The following is a 17,781-nucleotide window of genomic DNA, read 5'->3' on the forward strand; positions in this document are numbered from 1 at the left end:
GCTGAAGACTGGAGGTGAAAGATTAATTTGATGGTGGTGGGTTGTAGAGGGTTGTGGTGGGAAGGAAGAAGATAAGAGACATCATATGGAGGTGTAGGGGTAAGCGTTGAGCGTAACTCGGATTAACAATAGTCCTAGCTCCCGCGCTCAACCGTCCAACATTTCGTGAAAGGTCCGAAGACTTCGCTTTTTTTTCATCCCCTCACATTCACTACCATCTCCCTCACATTACATCGACGACAATGTTCTCTCCGGCATTGAGGACAAACCGCGCTGCTCCGCTGCGGAGTCTCGCCTTCTCGAGGGCCGTGATTGCGAAGAGAGCAGTTACCACCGATGCAGCGAGCGCGCATGCTGATAAGGATGCTGTTCCGGAGGTATGTTGGAGATTCTTTGATATCGTGGATCAAAGGGGGAAGGCGAGGGCAATTGAATTGCGCAGTCGAAAAGAGGGATAGACGGAGCTCGGGGAAGAAAGATGGGACGAGATGCATTAGCTAATGTTGGTTAAAGGAGGATAACAAGCCCTTCACAGTGCACCTCTCCGACGAGAGCTTCGAAACCTACGAGATTGACCCTCCCCCGTACACCCTCGAGACTACGAAGAAGGAGTTGAAGAAGATGTATTACGACATGGTTTCGACCCGGTGAGTGTGATTTTCTTCCTTCCTCAATCCCAATTACCCTCCATCACCGGACGCCGGACAACTCTGACGTACACAACAGCCGCATGGAAATGGCCGCCGACAGACTCTACAAGGAGAAGAAGATCCGCGGTTTCTGCCATCTCTCCACCGGCCAGGAAGCCGTTGCCACCGGTATCGAGCACGCCCTGACCAAGGAGGACGATGTCATCACAGCTTACCGCTGCCACGGCTACGCTCTCATGCGTGGCGCCACCGTCAAGAGCATTATCGGCGAGTTGCTGGGCCGCCGCGAGGGCATCGCTTACGGAAAGGGTGGCTCCATGCACATGTTCGCCAAGGGCTTCTACGGCGGGAACGGTATCGTCGGTGCCCAGGTCCCGGTCGGTGCCGGGTTGGCCTTTGCGCACAAGTACAACGGCAACAAGAATACGAGCGTGGTGTTGTATGGTGACGGTGCCAGTAACCAGGGTCAGGTGTTTGAGGCTTTCAACATGGCCAAGCTGTGGAACTTGCCAGTCTTGTTCGGTTGCGAGAGTATGTCCCCTTGCAACTAACTTCTGTACTGGGTGTGAATATACGTCTAATTGCGAATCCAGACAACAAATACGGCATGGGTACAGCAGCCAACCGCTCCTCCGCCCTAACCGACTACTACAAGCGTGGCCAGTACATCGCCGGACTCAAGGTAAACGGCATGGACGTCCTCGCTGTCAAGGCCGCCGTGGCCTACGCCCGCGCCTTCGCCACCTCCGGTAACGGGCCCCTCGTCCTCGAATACGTCACCTACCGCTACGGAGGACACTCCATGTCCGACCCGGGTACCACCTACCGCACACGCGAGGAGATTCAGCGCATGCGCTCCACGCAGGACCCAATCGCCGGCCTCAAGCAGAAGCTGATTGAGTGGAACGTGGTCAGTGAGGAGGAGCTGAAGCGCATCGACAAGGAAGCCCGAGCGGATGTTGACGCGCAGGTGAAGGAGGCCGAGGCCATGCCGCCGCCGGAGCCGACGTCCAAGAATCTATTCGAGGATATCTATGTTCGGGGGAGCGAGCCACAGTTTATGAGAGGACGGACGCTGGAGGAGAATTACTACTACTAGACTGCTGGTCGGGCGAGATGGTGTAGTGATAAGGGGAGAGGGGTAGAATGTATAATAGTGGGGAATTGTAGGACGGATGGACAGTGGGTGGGTGGATGTGCTTGATTGCGAGGCCCTTCAAATTGCAGTCGTGACTGATCCCTTTAGTTTCGTTCTGCTTTTTATCATCTTCAGTGATATATCCTCAAAGAAGGGGCTCATACTTTTGATCCGAGCAAGCTCATATAGGTATCCTCTCCAGCTTTTCTTCACACAGCACAGCACAATACAGCACCCGTTCGTTCTTCCTGGTTCCGATAACGATCTCGCAGCAACTGTAAGAGGTCAGTAAGACAAGTAAGTCACTGGTGAGTGGATAGATTTTTTTTATGACAGCCCAAGTTTCGCTTCCGGTGTGCGTACTGTGTGTGCTCTGAGCTAGCGATTCAAGCTCCCCGTCGTCTTGTCCCATTTTTATTGTTCCAGAACAAAACCCAAGCCTCTCTATAACCACCTTGGAAAACTACACACACTCTTGCTGCTAGCTACCTTTCATGGATGATGAGAACCAAGTCTTGTATTTTTGATCTGACTCCTGCACATACAGTATGGAATCTCTGGTGTCTTTCGGAGTCAAGGATAGAAATGGAAATACTGACTGGGTGGGGTAAGCCTTCCCTAGTGAGTGCAGCAGCGCTTTGGATCGGATTTGCTTTTGGGAGATGGGGGCGAGGGGATTATCGAGATTTGATTTTTTCCTACTTCTCTCTCTTCCATCATACGTATGAGGATCTTGAATGGCCTTTTGGGTGAAGAACTTCGCTCCATAGGGCTTCTCATAGAGCGAGACAGACACAGTCTGTTACACGGGTGATGTTTGGCTTGCTCAGGGATGGCTGGCTTGATTCGTGACGACAGTAAACAAAAAGAAAAACCCCGAGCCCCTGCGGATTTATTTCTTCTCGGGTTCTCGGCTGTGGAGTAAGTAAGTCGTACATTTGCATCGCGTGCGGCGAGGAAGCTGAATGCATAAGTCGAAGAATAGGTACCGGTACTCTACTCCTCGTACTCTCGTATGCATAGGCCGTATCGCTGTATCCACCTTACGGTTCAAACCGCTGTGGAATTTCCCCGGTACGTCCTTGGCGACAAGCAGTTTTGTTTTTTTAGTTTTTTGTTTTTTTGTCTTCCGCAGTTTGTTGGGGATCATGCTATTGGATTTTGCGACTTGATTAACCTGACGATTCCAGTACGGGATGAGATAGAGAGAGAGAGAGGCTCGTAGCATATGATGGATTCACTGCATCGCCATTCCTTACCGTCAATATTCCTGATATTATATTCATGCCTCTCGCTTCCAGAACTGGAAACTGTAGACTACTGGCTACTTTAGGGCCCTTTGCTACAGTATGCAAGTAGAAAACAAGAAGAGCTAGTTTGTCTCCTTCAATGTGATGGATGTGTGTGCAAGTGCGTCTTTTCACATCGGTCCTGATCATGGTAGAGGCCTCCTATCTCGCTTCTTGACTCGTCCACGGCCACTCCCGGCTTATCAAGGCCACCCTTCCTGACTCCTACACCTCGGACACCACCCCGTACACCCTAATCTATCTTCTTGATCTAGGCGATGCCATTGCCTCCAAAATTCCTTTCCCATCTCATTCCATTGCATGACTGGGCGAGACGGTGACAGACATGATGGCGACTGCATTATTCTCGTCGTGATCGATTGATCCAACCCCAACCCCAAGCCCAACCCCGACCTCGACTTCAACTTCAACTTCAACTTCCAGGTTCCTTCTTAACACAACCGTCGAAGTGATCCTCATGTCCGACTTTTCGGATCACCATCATAATTATTCATAATCCTCGATTGATCGATCACCTATTGTCTGTCTTCCCACACGCACGCTTGTTACTCCATCTGAATGTCCATCTTGTGTTATGCGGCCTACAATGCCTTCGAGACTGCCGTCCTGTGTCATCGGAATCGACGTCGGGGGGACTAACACGGACAGGTGAGTGAGTGAAAGTGAGCCTCGCTCCCTCCTCCCCAAATCCCCCAAATCCCATTGAGACGAATCGCCAACCCGATCCCAGCGTGATCCTGCAGAATGACCAAGTGCTCGCGTGGCACAAAACTCCGACCACTTCCGATATTCAGGGAGGTGTTGAACGAGCCATCGCGGCCGTGGTCAAGGAGGCCAACATCCCTTCCAGTCACGTCGGGTCAGTCAAGATTGGTACCACCGTAAGTTACTGGGTCGTTGGGTTATTTGGACTTCCTACCTACCTACAAAACTACGATTCCCAACTCAGGCAGTGAAATAGCCGCCTGGTGGAAACGCATATGGACAGACGACTTTGCGCCCAAGTGTGCTGATTGATGCTGATCATCCTTAGCAATTCGTCAATGCCGTGCTGGAGCAAGACTCAAGCAAGTTGGATAGGGTAGCTATTCTCCGATTATGTGGGCCGTATTCCAAAGGGTCGCCGCCGTTCGTGGATTTTCCTCCCAAATTGAGGGATTTGATGGAAGGGCACTTCGGCTACGTGGATGGCGGCTATCAAGGTAGACCGACACATCTTTCAATCATCGTCCTGTACATGGACGAGAAGTCCTTTTTTTTTTTTTTGAAAATTTCAAAAGTCCAAGCACTGACGTCAAGTCAGTTGATGGTGCTCCAATCCTACCACTAAACATCGATCAGCTCAAAGAGCAAGCCTCCGTCATCAGATCGAAAGCCATCGCCAGTATAGTGGTGATTGGGATCTATTCCCCTTCGAATCCAACGCAAGAAGAACAAGCTCGCAAGATCCTGGTCGAAGAACTCGGTCCAGGCTATGACATCTCCTGTTCCTACGCCATTGGTCGATTGGGGTTCCTCGAGCGGGAGAATGCAAGTATTCTGAATGCTAGCTTACGAAGGTTCGCGAGGCACGTGATTGATGGCTTCCGGTATGCTGCTCAGAAGTTGGGAAATTGTAATCTGTACATCACCTTGAACGATGGCACTTTGAGCAGGGCTTCGACGGCTGCCGAGTACCCTGTAAGATGCTTCTCTTCTGGGCCCACAAACAGTGCTAGGGGGGCGGCTTTACTGGCCAGATTCGACAGCTCGGATGATGCGGATGATGCGGATGACAGAGAGGTCCTTGTGGTTGATGTTGGAGGGTAAGATCATCTGTGGCTTTTTACCTAGATTTGGGGCTGATACCGTGTAGCACTACCACTGATATTTGTGCTTTGCTAAAAACTGGGTACCCGCGACAGTCTGCAGCTTTTGTCAAAATTGCGGGTGTGAGAACTAACTTCACAATTCCGGACGTGAGAAGTATTGCGTTGGGTGGGGGCTCACTTGTTAGGATGAAAGGGGGTCTAGCCTCCGTTGGACCTGACTCGGTTGGAGCAAGACTGGAAAAAGATGCCATCGCATTTGGCGGCAAAACATTAACGGTGAGTTCCGAAGGTTGATGGGATGCTGGTAATTCGGTCGAGCCTGGGGGTCCGGAAGACTCACCAAGAAGAATCCCTTGACTTTACAAATTGGCGCAGGTGTGCTAACTTCGGATTCAGACCACAGATCTGGTCCTCGAGAATGATTTCACCGATTGTCAGGTCTCTCCAGAACTCAGATCTTGTGCCCTACCCGAAATCTCGCGAGCCCTCGAAGAAGCGATCGACATAGTGAAGACGAAGCAGGGAGATGCGAGAATCATCCTGGTAGGAGGTGGAAGTATCATCATTCCCGGCAAAATTGCAGGAGTGTGTGAAGTCATCAGACCGAAGTACTTGGAAGTAGCGAATGCGGTAGGAGCTGCGGTAAGTCTTCCACCCAAACATGGAGGTGCTTTCAGCTGACGGGCTCTAGATTGGCAAAATAAGCGGAGCAGTAGACACAACGGTTGTCCCCGGGCCAGGAGGGATAGCCAAAAATATCGAAGACGCCAGAGCCCTTGCAATCGAGCGCTGTGTAGCAGCTGGTGGCAATAGCAAGACTATCGAAGTAGTCGAAGTTGACATCATCCCGATTTCGTACGTCAAAAACGGTGCCGCTCGTCTTCTGGTCAGGGTTGTTGGAGATCTGGTAGATGGATATGAGGAATTCCACGACGAGGTGGACTGTGAGACGTTTGAAGAGCTCAAGAAACTACCTAATGGCATATCAGACCAGGTTTCCGCCACTTCGAAGGGCTCCTCATACGAAATCGAAGAGCATGTTGACCTTGAGTCGTACCGACCTAGGATCGAGGGCGATTCTTGGTACCTGTCGGAGTTGGACCTACAGTTTCTACAAGATGGGACCGGGGTCCTGGGAGTTGGAAGTTGTGGAGAGCCATACCCATCGTATATAGCATGCTTGTCGGCTCTTCGGAATGGGGAGGATATCACCATCAGGCGGCAAGACACTTTTCCAGACGAAGCTGTTGTGCTTGTTGCCGGCTTTATGGTAGGACGTCCCGATTTTGCCCGGCGTCGGTACTAATCGGTCGTGCAGGGCTCACCAACTGTATACCTTGAACGACTTCCCGGGCTAAACGAGTAGGAATTTCCCTTGCGGTATCGTGAGGCTCTGCTAACGGTCTTCATCATCAGAGTCACCGATGCCATGAAAGGTGTTATGGAAGCGACTGGCATAAGCGAATTTGATGCCGTTATTCCGAACGAGATTGGTGGGATGAACGCCTTCGAGGCGCTCTTGGCGGCCCATCGTTTCGGTAAGAGCGCCCTCGATAGTGATCTAGTAGCCAGGGCGTACCCGATGGTATGGCAAACAGTCCGATGTCTCAACAACATTCCTGTGGCTCCCGCCGCTGTTGCTGACGGTACTGGTAACATCCAAGTGAGTAGTAGTACACCCTCGCCGGAGCTACACAACCTCGCTAACCAGATCAGATCTTCCAAAAGCCTCACGACAACCTAGAAGCAGAAGTTTTGATGCGAGACGCCTGTACAGGACTTGGTTCCCTCTCAGGGATGTGCGTCAACCCGGTCCACGGTATCGAAGCTCGCACACTACCCAGGAACAGTTTCTCCCACGCCTGGATGATTGGCCGCACCATCGCCCTCTCGCGCTCGCTCAAACAAGATCCTGTCAACTCGCTCCTGGAATCCGAGCACGGCACTCTCCTCTTCACTGGCAAGATCATCTGCGTCACGCGGCGTGTGGCTGAAGGCTTCACGCGCGGCCACGTCCTGCTGGAATCTTTCTCCGAGTCGCTGGCTTCCGACCCCGTCACCTCCTCCTCCTCCTCCCTCCTCGTTGACTTCGAGAACGAGAACCTCAGCGCTATCCTCCGGACGTCTGAGCAACCCGACCGGGTCCTCGCCGTCTGTCCTGACCTCATCACCTTCCTTGACATAGCGAACGGTGCGCCCCTGGGCATCTCGGACTACAAGTACGGACTCCGGGTCAACGTCATTGCCTTGCGGGCGCCCCCGATGTGGCTGACCGGGCGCGGGCTGGAGATGGGAGGTCCCAAGGCCTTCGGACTCGATATGGAGTATCAGGGTGTGAGCGCGGGGGTGACTTACGAGCCGCCGAAGAGCGTGTGGGAGGTTTTCGGGGAGGGAAAGTAAAAATGGTATGATGAATGATATGATGGGTTAGATTTTATATTTATTATCGAAAAGAAGGTGTTGAAGGGGGTTAGAAAGGGGGACGCTCTACCATCCGCACCCGAGTTGGATTGGGTTGGGATGGAAGCCTGGGTAGACGTGAAGATGATTGATGGCGATAAATATGATGATGAGTATGAAGAGGGGAAGAAGAAGCTTTTCGTTGGAGAGTTACTGAAATGATGATACCTGGTCTGTTCTGTTCTGTTCTGTTCCAATCGATGTTTCGTTTGTCTGTGGATCAGCTTGGATCTTTGGATGTCTTGCTTGTTGGGAATTTTCGGAGAGGTAGTTCGTTCGCTGGCTATGATTACCAGGTGTTGTCGATCTAACGTCGATCGATGCGCTGGCGCGAAGGGTATGCTGCATATATCTTACCATACCAGCAGACCGAGAATTATGTAATTTGAATCAGGGGCAGCCAGCCGACTTGGTGCTGTGTCGACTCGGTTATGTGCTTTGTATCGGGAATGCTTTCGGAAGGCTGCTGGGCGTGACATCTCATCTGGTCATTTATGCTTAATTAATATATGTATATATTTGAATATATATATATATATATATATATATGTGTGTGTAAATATACGTATAGAAAAGATCGGATGCCTGCCCTTCTGCGGTTCGTCTGGACCTACCTATAGTGCGGATGTTATCAATCATAAAGCCGTTGCAAGTCGATAGATAGATCGATAGATGAACTGGGTGTGTGGGAAGTTTCCAAAGCTCTCGCCCCCAGATCTTATCATACTTTTGGCTCCGCCCCTGCAAACCAAACCTTCCGAGGGGGGATGGAGATTGAAGCTCATGAATGATCCTGAAGATCCGGCGAAGCGAGTGAGCTTAAAAGTAAATAAATCCCGAGCTTTCACCCCTGCTTGCAGCGTCATCCCGGCGAGCTTTTCAGGGACGGAGTCAGACGAATCGATCAGATCTACGAAGAACAGGAATAATTATACCAGTGGTGGATGGATGATGGGATATTTGTATTTATGGTTTTATCCCTATATCTCCATACTGGGTATATCTATGATTGATATCAGCTCGGTTTCTTTTACTCCACTACTTACTAAATCCAGCGGATGACAGTGATGACATCACCTGTTCTGATCAAGGAAATGGCGCGCCTCTACCTCGACGTCTCCTTCCTCCCTCCGACCTCTTTCACAACCGTATCTTCCAATTCACGAGTAAAGCTCGACGTCCTTCAAATAATCTGACAACAAACACTCACTCACCAACATAATCCGCCAATTCCTTGAAACCCACCCTCACTCACAATGATCGCATCCAGAACAGCCACCAGAGCTGTCGCTCGTACAGCCCGCGCGCCTCTACGCTCCCAGGTCCGCTTCGCAACTACGAACCAGCAAGCCGCAGTCGCAGGAGGATCTTCAGGTCTCGTCGGAGGCCTCGCAGGCGGTGCTCTGGTCTTTCTCGTACGTTCGCTCTCCCCCCAACCCCTCTCCAAGTGGTGTCTATCCAATCGATCCATGATCTAATAACATCACACAGGGAGGCTACAGCTACTACCACTTTTCTGGGGCCAAGTCGATCGTCAACGCCGCTTCAGCGAGCAAGGCCCAACTTCAGAAACTCACGCAGGGCATCCAAGACAAGGCCCCCGAACCAAATGAAGCGCTGAAGTGGCTCCGCTCGACCACTCAGCAGTATGCTGCGTTCATCCCGGGCGCGAAGGGCTATGTTGACTCGGCCTTCAATGACCTGGACAAGGTGCAGGCGAAGCACGGAGAGGAGGTCGATAAGATCGTCTCCGAGAGCTACAAGGAGCTGAAGGAGGCGACCAAGTCGGGCATGAGCATGGAGACTGCCGTCACAGCGTGGAACATCCTCGAGAAGACCATGGGTCAGCTAGCAAAGCTGGCCAGCGACTCGGCCGGCGAGATCATGGACGAGCACCCGCAGCTGAAAGAAAAGTTCGGGGGCGGCCTCGATCAGCTGAAGAGCATGGCTGATTCGTACGGGCCCGAGGCCAAGAAGGAGTTGGACCAGACGTATGAGCAGATCAAGGACGTTGTCAAGGGTGGCGTATCGGTGGATGCGATCAGCAAAGTCAAGAAGCTGATCGAGGACAAGACGGAGAAGGTTCGGCAGCTGGGGGACGAGGCGTGGAAGAAGGGGCTGGAGCAGGCCAAGCCGCTGCTCGAGAAGAATCCGCAGGTCAAGGAGCTGGTGGAGAAGAACGCGGACGCCCTGAAGCAGGGTAACGCTGCAGAGGTGTTTGCGAAGGTCAAGGATGCCGTGACCTCGGGCAACCTGGACAGTCTGCAGGACTACGTCAAGCAGGCTGGGGAGAAGGCGAAGAACAGCGGGCTGGGAAAGAATATCGAGCAGTATGCCAAGATGATCCCCGGGGGCGGCGAGATCTTGCCGAAGCTGATGAAGCTGCAAGAGGTGGCCAAGACGAGAGGAGAGGATGCGGAGAAGGTCTTGAAGGAGGCTTACAAGGAGGTGCAGGGTGTTCTGACCCGGAAGACGGAGGAGCTGGAGAAGCTGGCTGACAAGGCGAAGAAGGAGGCCAAGTAGTAATAGTCAGCTGTTAATTGATTTGATGGTACCGGTACACAACACTGTAAGATAGATCGATAGATAGACAGGACGGGAGGGGCAGGGAATCACAATACAAAAGCGACTTTTACGGGTCTGTCTGTCTGTCTGTTTCTCCTATTCAGTTCTCACGTCACTTATCCCATGACTACCATCGCGCACGAACAGCTGACGAGTCCGATCAAATCAGAAAAAAAAAAAAAAAAAACACCGATCTTGAACCTTGCATCTTCCGTAAACCAAACCACCAACTTTAATTTTGAAGTTGAAGTTGAGAGTCAAGTCGAGTTTCTTTTCCGTCCGTGGTAAAGTAAAACACGCAGCGGCTGCATATTTCCCATTTCCCGATGACCAATGAGTAGGGAGTAGTGAGTAGTGAGTAGTGAGTATGAGTAGTGAGTAGTGAGTAGTGAGTAGTGAGTATGAGTAGGGAGTATGAGTAGTGAGCATCGATTCGATTCGATGTTGTAAGATATGATATGATACAACATGCACCATAGCTAACCATAGCTAACCATAGCTGAGCGTAGCTGAGCGTAGTACTAGCACACCCCAAATCCTAACCCCAAACCTAAACCCTAAACCCTAAACCCTAAACCCTAAACCCAAACCCTAACTCCATCACTCACTCTATCATTCACACTCTCACTCCCTCTAGCAGCGGTAGTAGCGTGGTAGTAGTGGTAGTGGTAGTGGCAGTGTAGTGGCAGTGGCAGTGGCAGTGTAGTGTAGTGTAGTGTAGTAGTAGTGAATGCGCAAAGAGCAAAGAGCAGAGAGCAAAGAGCAAAGAGCAGAGAGCACAGTAGTAAGCACAGTAGTAAGCACAGTAGTAAGCAAGCAAGAAAGTAGCAAAGAGCAAAGAGCAAAGAGCACAGGAGCACAGTAGCAAGCAGTAAGCAAGCAAGCAAGGAAACCGCCCCCCCCCCCCCCCCAAATTCACTCCTTCACTCCATCATGTCATCCTCATCCTCGTAATCGTAGTCGTGATTGTGATCGTAGTCGTGATCATAGTCGTGAGTAGGAAGATGGGTATCAGGTGTTGGTGTTGCTGTTACTGCTTGCTGGTGCTGCTGCTGGTGCTCAGTTCCTGTAGGAGTAGTTCCAGTTCCAGTTCCAGTCGTAGTAGGAGTGGCAGTAGGAGTAGGAGTGGTTCCAGTAGTGATAGCAGCAACAGCAGCAGCGAAGGCAGATGAGTGAGGGTGGGAGCGTGGCTGGCCTTGACGGTGGGCACGGGGTCGGTAGTGCGAGCCGCCGGATCGGGACTGGGACTGGGACTGGGAGTGGGACTGGATTCGGCCGCGGGATGGTCGGGATTGGATTCGGCCTCGGCCTCGGTCGCGGAATGGTTGGGAGCGGCTCCAGCGCTGCTGCTGGTTGGGGCGGTGGTGAGCAGGGGAGGTCGCAGCAGCAGCAGCAGCGTTGTCGTTGTTGCTGTTGGTAGTGCCGAAACCGGAAGCGGAACCGGAAGTGGAGTTGTCGCCGAAGCCATAAGCACCATACGCACCGCCGCTGCCGGAATCGCCACCGCGGCTGGTTGTCATGTCGTCGCCGCCGTCGCCATCAAGTCTGCCAAAGCGCGAGCTTGAAGTCGAGGGCCACTCGCGACCGAGATTGACGTCGCGTCCCGTGGCCATGACGCCCACGGCTCCACTGCTGCTGCGGAAGAGGGTCATGTCGTCTGGTTGGTGGGATGATGCTGGAGGGGGGCTTGGGTTGAAGGAGCCGCTGCCGCCGCCATGCTGTCTGCTGCTGTTGGCGGACGAGCGCTTGCCGGTACCCATCTCCATACCCGTGTCCGCAGCTGGACCAGGAAGTCCCAAGCCAGAGGGCGAGCGCCTAGCAGCGTCAGTGCGACCACCATCAGCAGCATCAGCAGCGTCGCCGAGGAGATCGCTGTTGAGTCCTCCTGCGGGAGCTGAGAGTGGTGGTCCTCCCAGGCGCGAAGCGGCTGCAGAGGCGCGCTTGGCGTTATTCACAGCCGACGTGATCTTGTCATGCGCGGTATCCTCCTTGAATCTATTGTTGTGGTTACATCCTGGGACCACGGATCGCTGGCGCAGCTCCCACTCGGGGGTGTACATCGCGGGTTCCGGTCTGGCGTTGGCGAAGAGGTGGCTGGTCGAGTCCGTAGCTGCTGCCGTCTTCGGTGTGTTGCCCTTGCCCCTATTATCACCTCTGTTGTGGTCGCGAGATTGGTATTGACGGCCTCGATTGCGTTCTCGGGGGCCCTTGCGAGCAGTGCGAGTGGGACGGGTAGGTGCCATCGTGGGAGGTTTGGGAGGTAGGCTGCTGTGGGCGGGTAGTAGTAGGGAGGCGGGAGCGGGAGCGTGAGGGTGAGCGTGAGCGTGAGCGATGTTGTTGCTTGATGAAGTGGTGATGGGGGAATCAGGTTGGCTGAAGAAGGAGTTGTTGAGGTTGTTGGTTGATCTTGTGCGCGGAGATTTCATGGACCAGATTTCTTCCTGATGAAGTGGCTTAGGAGCGGGACTAGTCATAATAGTGCCTCTTTCGAAATTTCGAGTGGCGTATCTATCACCACTTGAAGTGGCGTCTTCATCGAAACCCTGGGTAGAAGCAGGGAGCTTGCGATCGGGATGAGTGAACCGGCCGTCGTTGTCGACATGGCGTTCTGTTTCCTTACCTTTCGAACCGGGTTGGTAGGTAGCACGCTGTGCTGGAGCGGAGGGCCTCTTGGGAAGAATACCAGTTGTGTCTACATCTCTATCAAGGCTGTCAGCAGAGTCAAAGCCGTTTTGGCCCGCAGGTCTGACTGGCCCTCCACCATCGTAATTGCCTGTGGTGCTCTTTAAGACGGGTCCGGGAGCAGATCGTTGTGCTGGTCTTGCTGTCTTCTTGGGACTATTAGCTGATCTATCATGGCTTTCAAGTTCAGGGGTGGTGAAGTCGGTAACTTCTGGCCGGTGTCTGCTATTAGAGCTCGACACTTCGCGAGTGGTTCTTGAAGGGGTCAGATCAGCAGAGCCCAGAGGGGATATAGGGGCAGCCGAGGATTGGACCGCATATCTGTCAGGTGGTGGAGTTGTAGCGTTCGTCGCGGGAGCCGCGCTGCTTCTATTCGATGTAATATTCGTACTGACCAGAGCCGCATCAACCGTTGCTGTTGCTGTGATAGGGGCTGTGCTGACTGGCGTGTGGAACGATCTATCGGTTCTGTTAGGAACTGATCCAACCCGGTGATGTGAAGTTTGAGGAATAGGGTGGGACTGAAAAGTTTGGGCCACCGGTAAAGCTGAAGTGGTTGTAGACGAATTGCTAACGGCCGCGCCTGGTCGACGGTTGTGTGAGACCTGGGTTGCCGATGAAGCTGAAGTGGCTGCAGGCAAATTGCTTCGGGTCGCGCCTGGTTGACGGTTTCGTAAGACTCCGTCGTCTCTCTCCTTGGTCTTCTCTTTGATCTTCCTGATGAGCCAGGTGGCGTCTTCTTTACGTGGACCGTCGTAAGTCCGATTGATCATCCGATAGAAAGGGTCGATAGTTTGGCGATCCGGACGATCGAGCCAATGCCGGTATATAGCCTCCGCCACTAGTAAATGACGGATTTAGAAAGGGCGAGTAGTGATAAAGGGAGAAAGAAAGCTATAGCAGAGGTAGCGGAGGTAACTTACTATCTTCAACGGTCAATATCCGGAGATGCGGTTTGGCATAGTAACTGAAAAGATTTGTCGCGGGGTCCATTGGGCCCGCCTTATCGGCTATACTTGTACGAACACCTTCCAACTGTCTGGCGACATTGACCATCCTGCCTACTTGGTTGTAGACTGCGACCCATCGAGTATGGAGTTTTTCTGAAGCTGCATGTAGAACCCATTCCTGCTCAACTGCCGCTAACACCATGGGATCGAAATCCGGATGATTTGGCAGACCGATCAATCTAGTTTGTCAGCTGGAAGGTTCCACACGCTGGTACACCATCGGACACAAGAAAGGGAAGTATGGACCTGGACTTACTGTGGACGTGACATTATGCTGTGTTGGGGGGCGATGTTTGTAGTGTTGTGTTCGATGAGGTTCGATGGCTGGCGGTCGAGGGGTTACATGGACGTGTTCACGCTAGTAGAAGCGAGAACAAAACAAAAACAAAAACAAACCCTACAACACATGAGGCAGGAAAAATCAAGTGAATACATCGAAGCGCGCGGGAAATTCAATATTCCTATAAGTGTGTCAAGCGAATACAAGACCACGAATTGTAGCTGTCGATCTCGCCTTTGGACGAGTATATAAAGCATTCAAAAATGGAACGTTTACGTAGGAAATCAAACAGGACTAGGACTGGAATCATACTATACAATAGCTTCTATGAGAGATCAGCGAGGGCTTCACCTGTACTAATTAGAAGGGCAAGCCAGCAAACAAGCCTCAGCCTCGTTGATTACGAGGGGCCTTCCTTACCCTCCTCGCATTGGAGACCTCCCTTCAAACATCCACAAAGAACCCTTTTGCCTCCCATATAGGCAGAAGCCCACAGAAAATCAACAAGCAAGATATCCAAATAAAGCTGATCTCTATCCATCCCAAGAACAAGCCTTTGGAGAAGACGTAATAGCTCGAGAACATGGGAATTGATACGTTGGGATCCATCAGGAGTGTCAGGACGACAGCAGAACTGCCTGCAACCGTGAACGGACCGCGATGTAGAGTAGCCTCTTCCATAATGACTTCGTCTCCAAGGGCTTCAAGCTCTCTGCCTTTGGCTATCAGGGGCGGGTTGTTGTTGTCAGTTGGTTCAGACTCACTGAAGCTCTCACCTGTGCATGTAGCTTTATTTTCGGAGCCCAGTATGCCATTGGAAGGACTCCACTCACCACTTATTATTTCTTTCGAGCGAACCGTGGGCACTCTTATGCAGGTACATTGATGCTGCGAGTGATATCCCAATTGAAATTATCCGGCTTGACGATGGAGATGATGAGCGTTGGGGTCAAGCCGACGAGTACTGCTGCCAGATTGCCTGCTAGAGTGGTGTAGGAGGAGCCAGTTGTTGCAACCATCAAATCGCCGTCATAGGTATTAGCAGTAACAAGCCAGGCTGTCAAGAGTGATCCGCCTAGAGTGCCGTATCTGGACTGCTTATCCCAGCTGACTGCGAATGCTGATGGGAATACGGCACCTCCGATGAGAAGGCCCATGACTAGAAAGAGCCAGCCGAGTTCGACTCCGATAGCGTGCCAGAAGCAGGCGGGCCTTCAACGACGTTAGTATTGTATCGAACAAAGATGTGGGAGACGGGAATCTCGACATACGCAGTCATAACCAAGCGGAAGGATATTTGAGACGAGGTCATTCCCTCGGGTATGCTGAGTACGACAGGTTGCCTACGAGAGCTTACTGCGGGCAAGTCCGAGAGTCGTGGCCTGGTATCTATCACTAGTGTCCAATGCTATCCAGGAGCACGAATTTAGGACTTACAAATCCGAAGGGAATAGCGAACCAGGCAATACAGCCCATGATATGTACTCGGACGGCAGTAGTTAGACGGCTAGCGACAACTCGTTGTCAATAGCCTCGGTCGAGAAAAACTGTCCTCATTCCAGAGCAAAGCGGAATGAATCCAAAGATCAGGCCGAAGTTCTACTTGAGCGTCAGGCGGAAGCCATCTCTATTCCCTGCAACAGGATGTTTTTATGCCGCTTCGATCAGAAGCCCAAGCTTGTGTAGGTACTTAATGGGTTTTGATTCTAGTTTCTGGAGAGAAGTCTGGAGGCGACTCTAAATAGTGGTAAAAGGAATACGAATAATTACTCGATACATACATGGTAGCGGGAGAATCAATAAGTGGATCCGACGTAGAGACTGAGAACATGAAGTACCGAATAATGATCAATATAATAACCGTATTTGCTAATCACCTGAGAGTGTCAGCATAGACACATTTAGAGTCTGAGAGGAACCTTACACAGGACCGTAACTCGTAGCCCACCCAAGACAACAAATACGCACATACCGAGCCAGTGTCAAGAAAATCGTGGCGTAGATATTGATGCCCGTAACTGCTGTCACAGCAGCCTTTCATCCGAGGATTAATTGGCTCGCTACATCGAAAATGTTGCAGAACAACGCGAAAAAGATGAACACGACGCGTTTCGCTGTCTCGTATCTCTGATGAATTGATCTCGGGGAACGTGAGGCATCTTGGTGGGTTCTGCTTAACCTTATATGCTAGGACGGCAAACATGAAAATTTGTACTGTAGCTCCGGCCGCGGCTGAGGAAGGGATAGATATATAGTAAGGTTGCCTGGGCCCTGGGCAGAGACATTTGCCTTACACCAACAGAGACCTGATCTGCCATACTGATAGGCCACGGTACAGCTTTGTAGAAGTGTAGCTAGCTGCCCAAGTCCAGGCAGAGACGAATATGCCTGCTGCAATCAATTTCTCGGTATACGACTGGAGTGGCATGTACCGGTAGGTACCGGTACGCCCATGGTCGACCCACAGAAGAAGAACAAGAACAAGAAGAAAAGAACAAGAAGAAGAAGTAGTATCCTTGGTGTGCCAGGTCTTCGCTCGCTGCAGATATGCTGCAGCTAGTGGAACGAACCTCTTACCTGAACCGCTGCATGCATGCATGACAGTTTGTCACATTTATATATCAGAAACTGGCCTCGCGAAATCACTGTTGAAGGAAGCTCACCCGTGCCAAACTTAGTTGCCATCGTAAGCAAGCTCTTGCGGAGCCTAGGTCAAGCCTAAAAGTTCGGTTGAGACCGTCGTAAAAGCGAGAGCCCAGAATATCTCCCGAACCAGCTGCGACTGGAAGTCGTGGCTCGTCCTGTGATAATGGGAGTTTCATCAATCGCCGCGTTCGTTCGTCAACGCGTTTACCAGTCGGAATTCCAGCCGGCGCTTCGTGAAGGATGCCGAGGTTTCATCCACTCAATGGGCGATCACCATCAACCTCCTGGCGAGGATGATGAGAAGAAGAAGATGGCATCCCCTCTGGCAATGGGATGGATGGTTGAGGAGATGTCCGTAGACTGTGTAGGTATATTTACGGATGTATAGTATATAGTATGGGTCAGAGCGAGGGCGAGGATAAGTGCCCGGAAGAAGGTTCCGGTACGTAGAAGTACTACTGTACTTAAGTACCTGGGCCAGGCATTGTTTTAGGTACGGTACTGTACTACCGGTACTATCACCTGACCCACCTGGCCTATACACTTTTATCAGCTGACCTACTACCCAGGCCTTGTTTTATTTTAGGTACTACTATCTATCTATCACCTGACCTTCACTACTATCACCTGACCCACTACCCGGGTACTCATTAATGAATTAATATACTGCGTACGTGAGAGTCCAAGCGCACCACGATACCGGCACCACCCATCCATCGATCTCTGCCTTGCATCTTTCACAGATCCAAGTAGGTAGTTGTCGGTACAGCTAGCTGCTACCTAGCTGAAGCTAGGCTTTTCTGATTGAGTGTTCTTGGAGGCCAAAGAGCACATTGGATAATGATGATGATGATGATGATGATCATGATGAGGACGTGTTGACGACGAGATCCCAATCTTCTTCGGTCTGGGGCATGGCATCGGATCGGACCGGATTGGACCAAAGCAAGGCTTGGTTTGGGGAGCCGGGCGAATGATTCATCCTCGTGACGATGATGGTAGGAAGAAAGGTACTGTTAAGAATAGCAAATTAATTGGTGCAACCAGGCTAGTGGCACATGGTTCCACGGCCAAGGCAATCAATCAATCGCTTGAGGTGGTGGCTAAGGCGGATGGGAAGTAGAAGTCGTAGTAAGCAGTAGTCGCAGAAGTAGGAGAAGTAGGGGACGTAGGGGAAGTAGGGGAAGTAGGAGAAGTAGGAGAAGTAGGAGAAGCAGTAGAAGTAGTAG

The 17,781-nt window shown here is 51.7% G+C and overlaps 5 protein-coding genes across 5 annotated transcripts; 3 read left to right on the forward strand and 2 right to left on the reverse strand.

Moving 5' to 3' along the window:
• Nucleotides 1-242: 242 nt before the first annotated feature.
• Nucleotides 243-1,749, forward strand: L3040_004111 (uncharacterized protein; the record flags this gene model as incomplete). The annotated part of the gene is made up of 4 exons (XM_007297745.1): nucleotides 243-377; nucleotides 514-647; nucleotides 727-1,181; nucleotides 1,244-1,749. The coding sequence occupies 4 exons, from the start codon at nucleotides 243-245 to the stop codon at nucleotides 1,747-1,749; spliced, it is 1,230 nt and encodes a 409-aa protein (XP_007297807.1).
• A 1,935-nt stretch (nucleotides 1,750-3,684) lies between these two features.
• Nucleotides 3,685-7,309, forward strand: L3040_004112 (uncharacterized protein; the record flags this gene model as incomplete). Its single annotated transcript, XM_007297746.2, has 10 exons — nucleotides 3,685-3,746; nucleotides 3,829-3,979; nucleotides 4,132-4,300; nucleotides 4,402-4,903; nucleotides 4,954-5,185; nucleotides 5,306-5,551; nucleotides 5,601-6,179; nucleotides 6,228-6,271; nucleotides 6,326-6,572; nucleotides 6,626-7,309. The coding sequence occupies 10 exons, from the start codon at nucleotides 3,685-3,687 to the stop codon at nucleotides 7,307-7,309; spliced, it is 2,916 nt and encodes a 971-aa protein (XP_007297808.2).
• A 1,316-nt stretch (nucleotides 7,310-8,625) lies between these two features.
• On the forward strand, nucleotides 8,626-9,892 carry L3040_004113 (uncharacterized protein; the record flags this gene model as incomplete). Its single annotated transcript, XM_007297747.1, has 2 exons — nucleotides 8,626-8,784; nucleotides 8,861-9,892. The coding sequence occupies 2 exons, from the start codon at nucleotides 8,626-8,628 to the stop codon at nucleotides 9,890-9,892; spliced, it is 1,191 nt and encodes a 396-aa protein (XP_007297809.1).
• A 965-nt stretch (nucleotides 9,893-10,857) lies between these two features.
• L3040_004114 (uncharacterized protein) lies at nucleotides 10,858-13,896 on the reverse strand (the record flags this gene model as incomplete). Its single annotated transcript, XM_007297748.2, has 3 exons — nucleotides 10,858-13,457; nucleotides 13,540-13,805; nucleotides 13,883-13,896. 3 exons carry the CDS (start codon nucleotides 13,894-13,896, stop codon nucleotides 10,858-10,860), a joined length of 2,880 nt encoding a protein of 959 aa, XP_007297810.1.
• Nucleotides 13,897-14,775: 879 nt separating this feature from the next.
• On the reverse strand, nucleotides 14,776-15,218 carry L3040_004115 (uncharacterized protein; the record flags this gene model as incomplete). The annotated part of the gene is made up of 2 exons (XM_007297749.1): nucleotides 14,776-15,118; nucleotides 15,178-15,218. The coding sequence occupies 2 exons, from the start codon at nucleotides 15,216-15,218 to the stop codon at nucleotides 14,776-14,778; spliced, it is 384 nt and encodes a 127-aa protein (XP_007297811.1).
• Nucleotides 15,219-17,781: the final 2,563 nt, after the last annotated feature.

Source organism: Drepanopeziza brunnea, assembly GCF_022702325.1.
Source record: "Drepanopeziza brunnea f. sp. 'multigermtubi' strain 214-2 chromosome Unknown ctg6, whole genome shotgun sequence".
Classification (NCBI taxonomy): Eukaryota; Fungi; Ascomycota; class Leotiomycetes; order Helotiales; family Drepanopezizaceae; genus Drepanopeziza; species Drepanopeziza brunnea.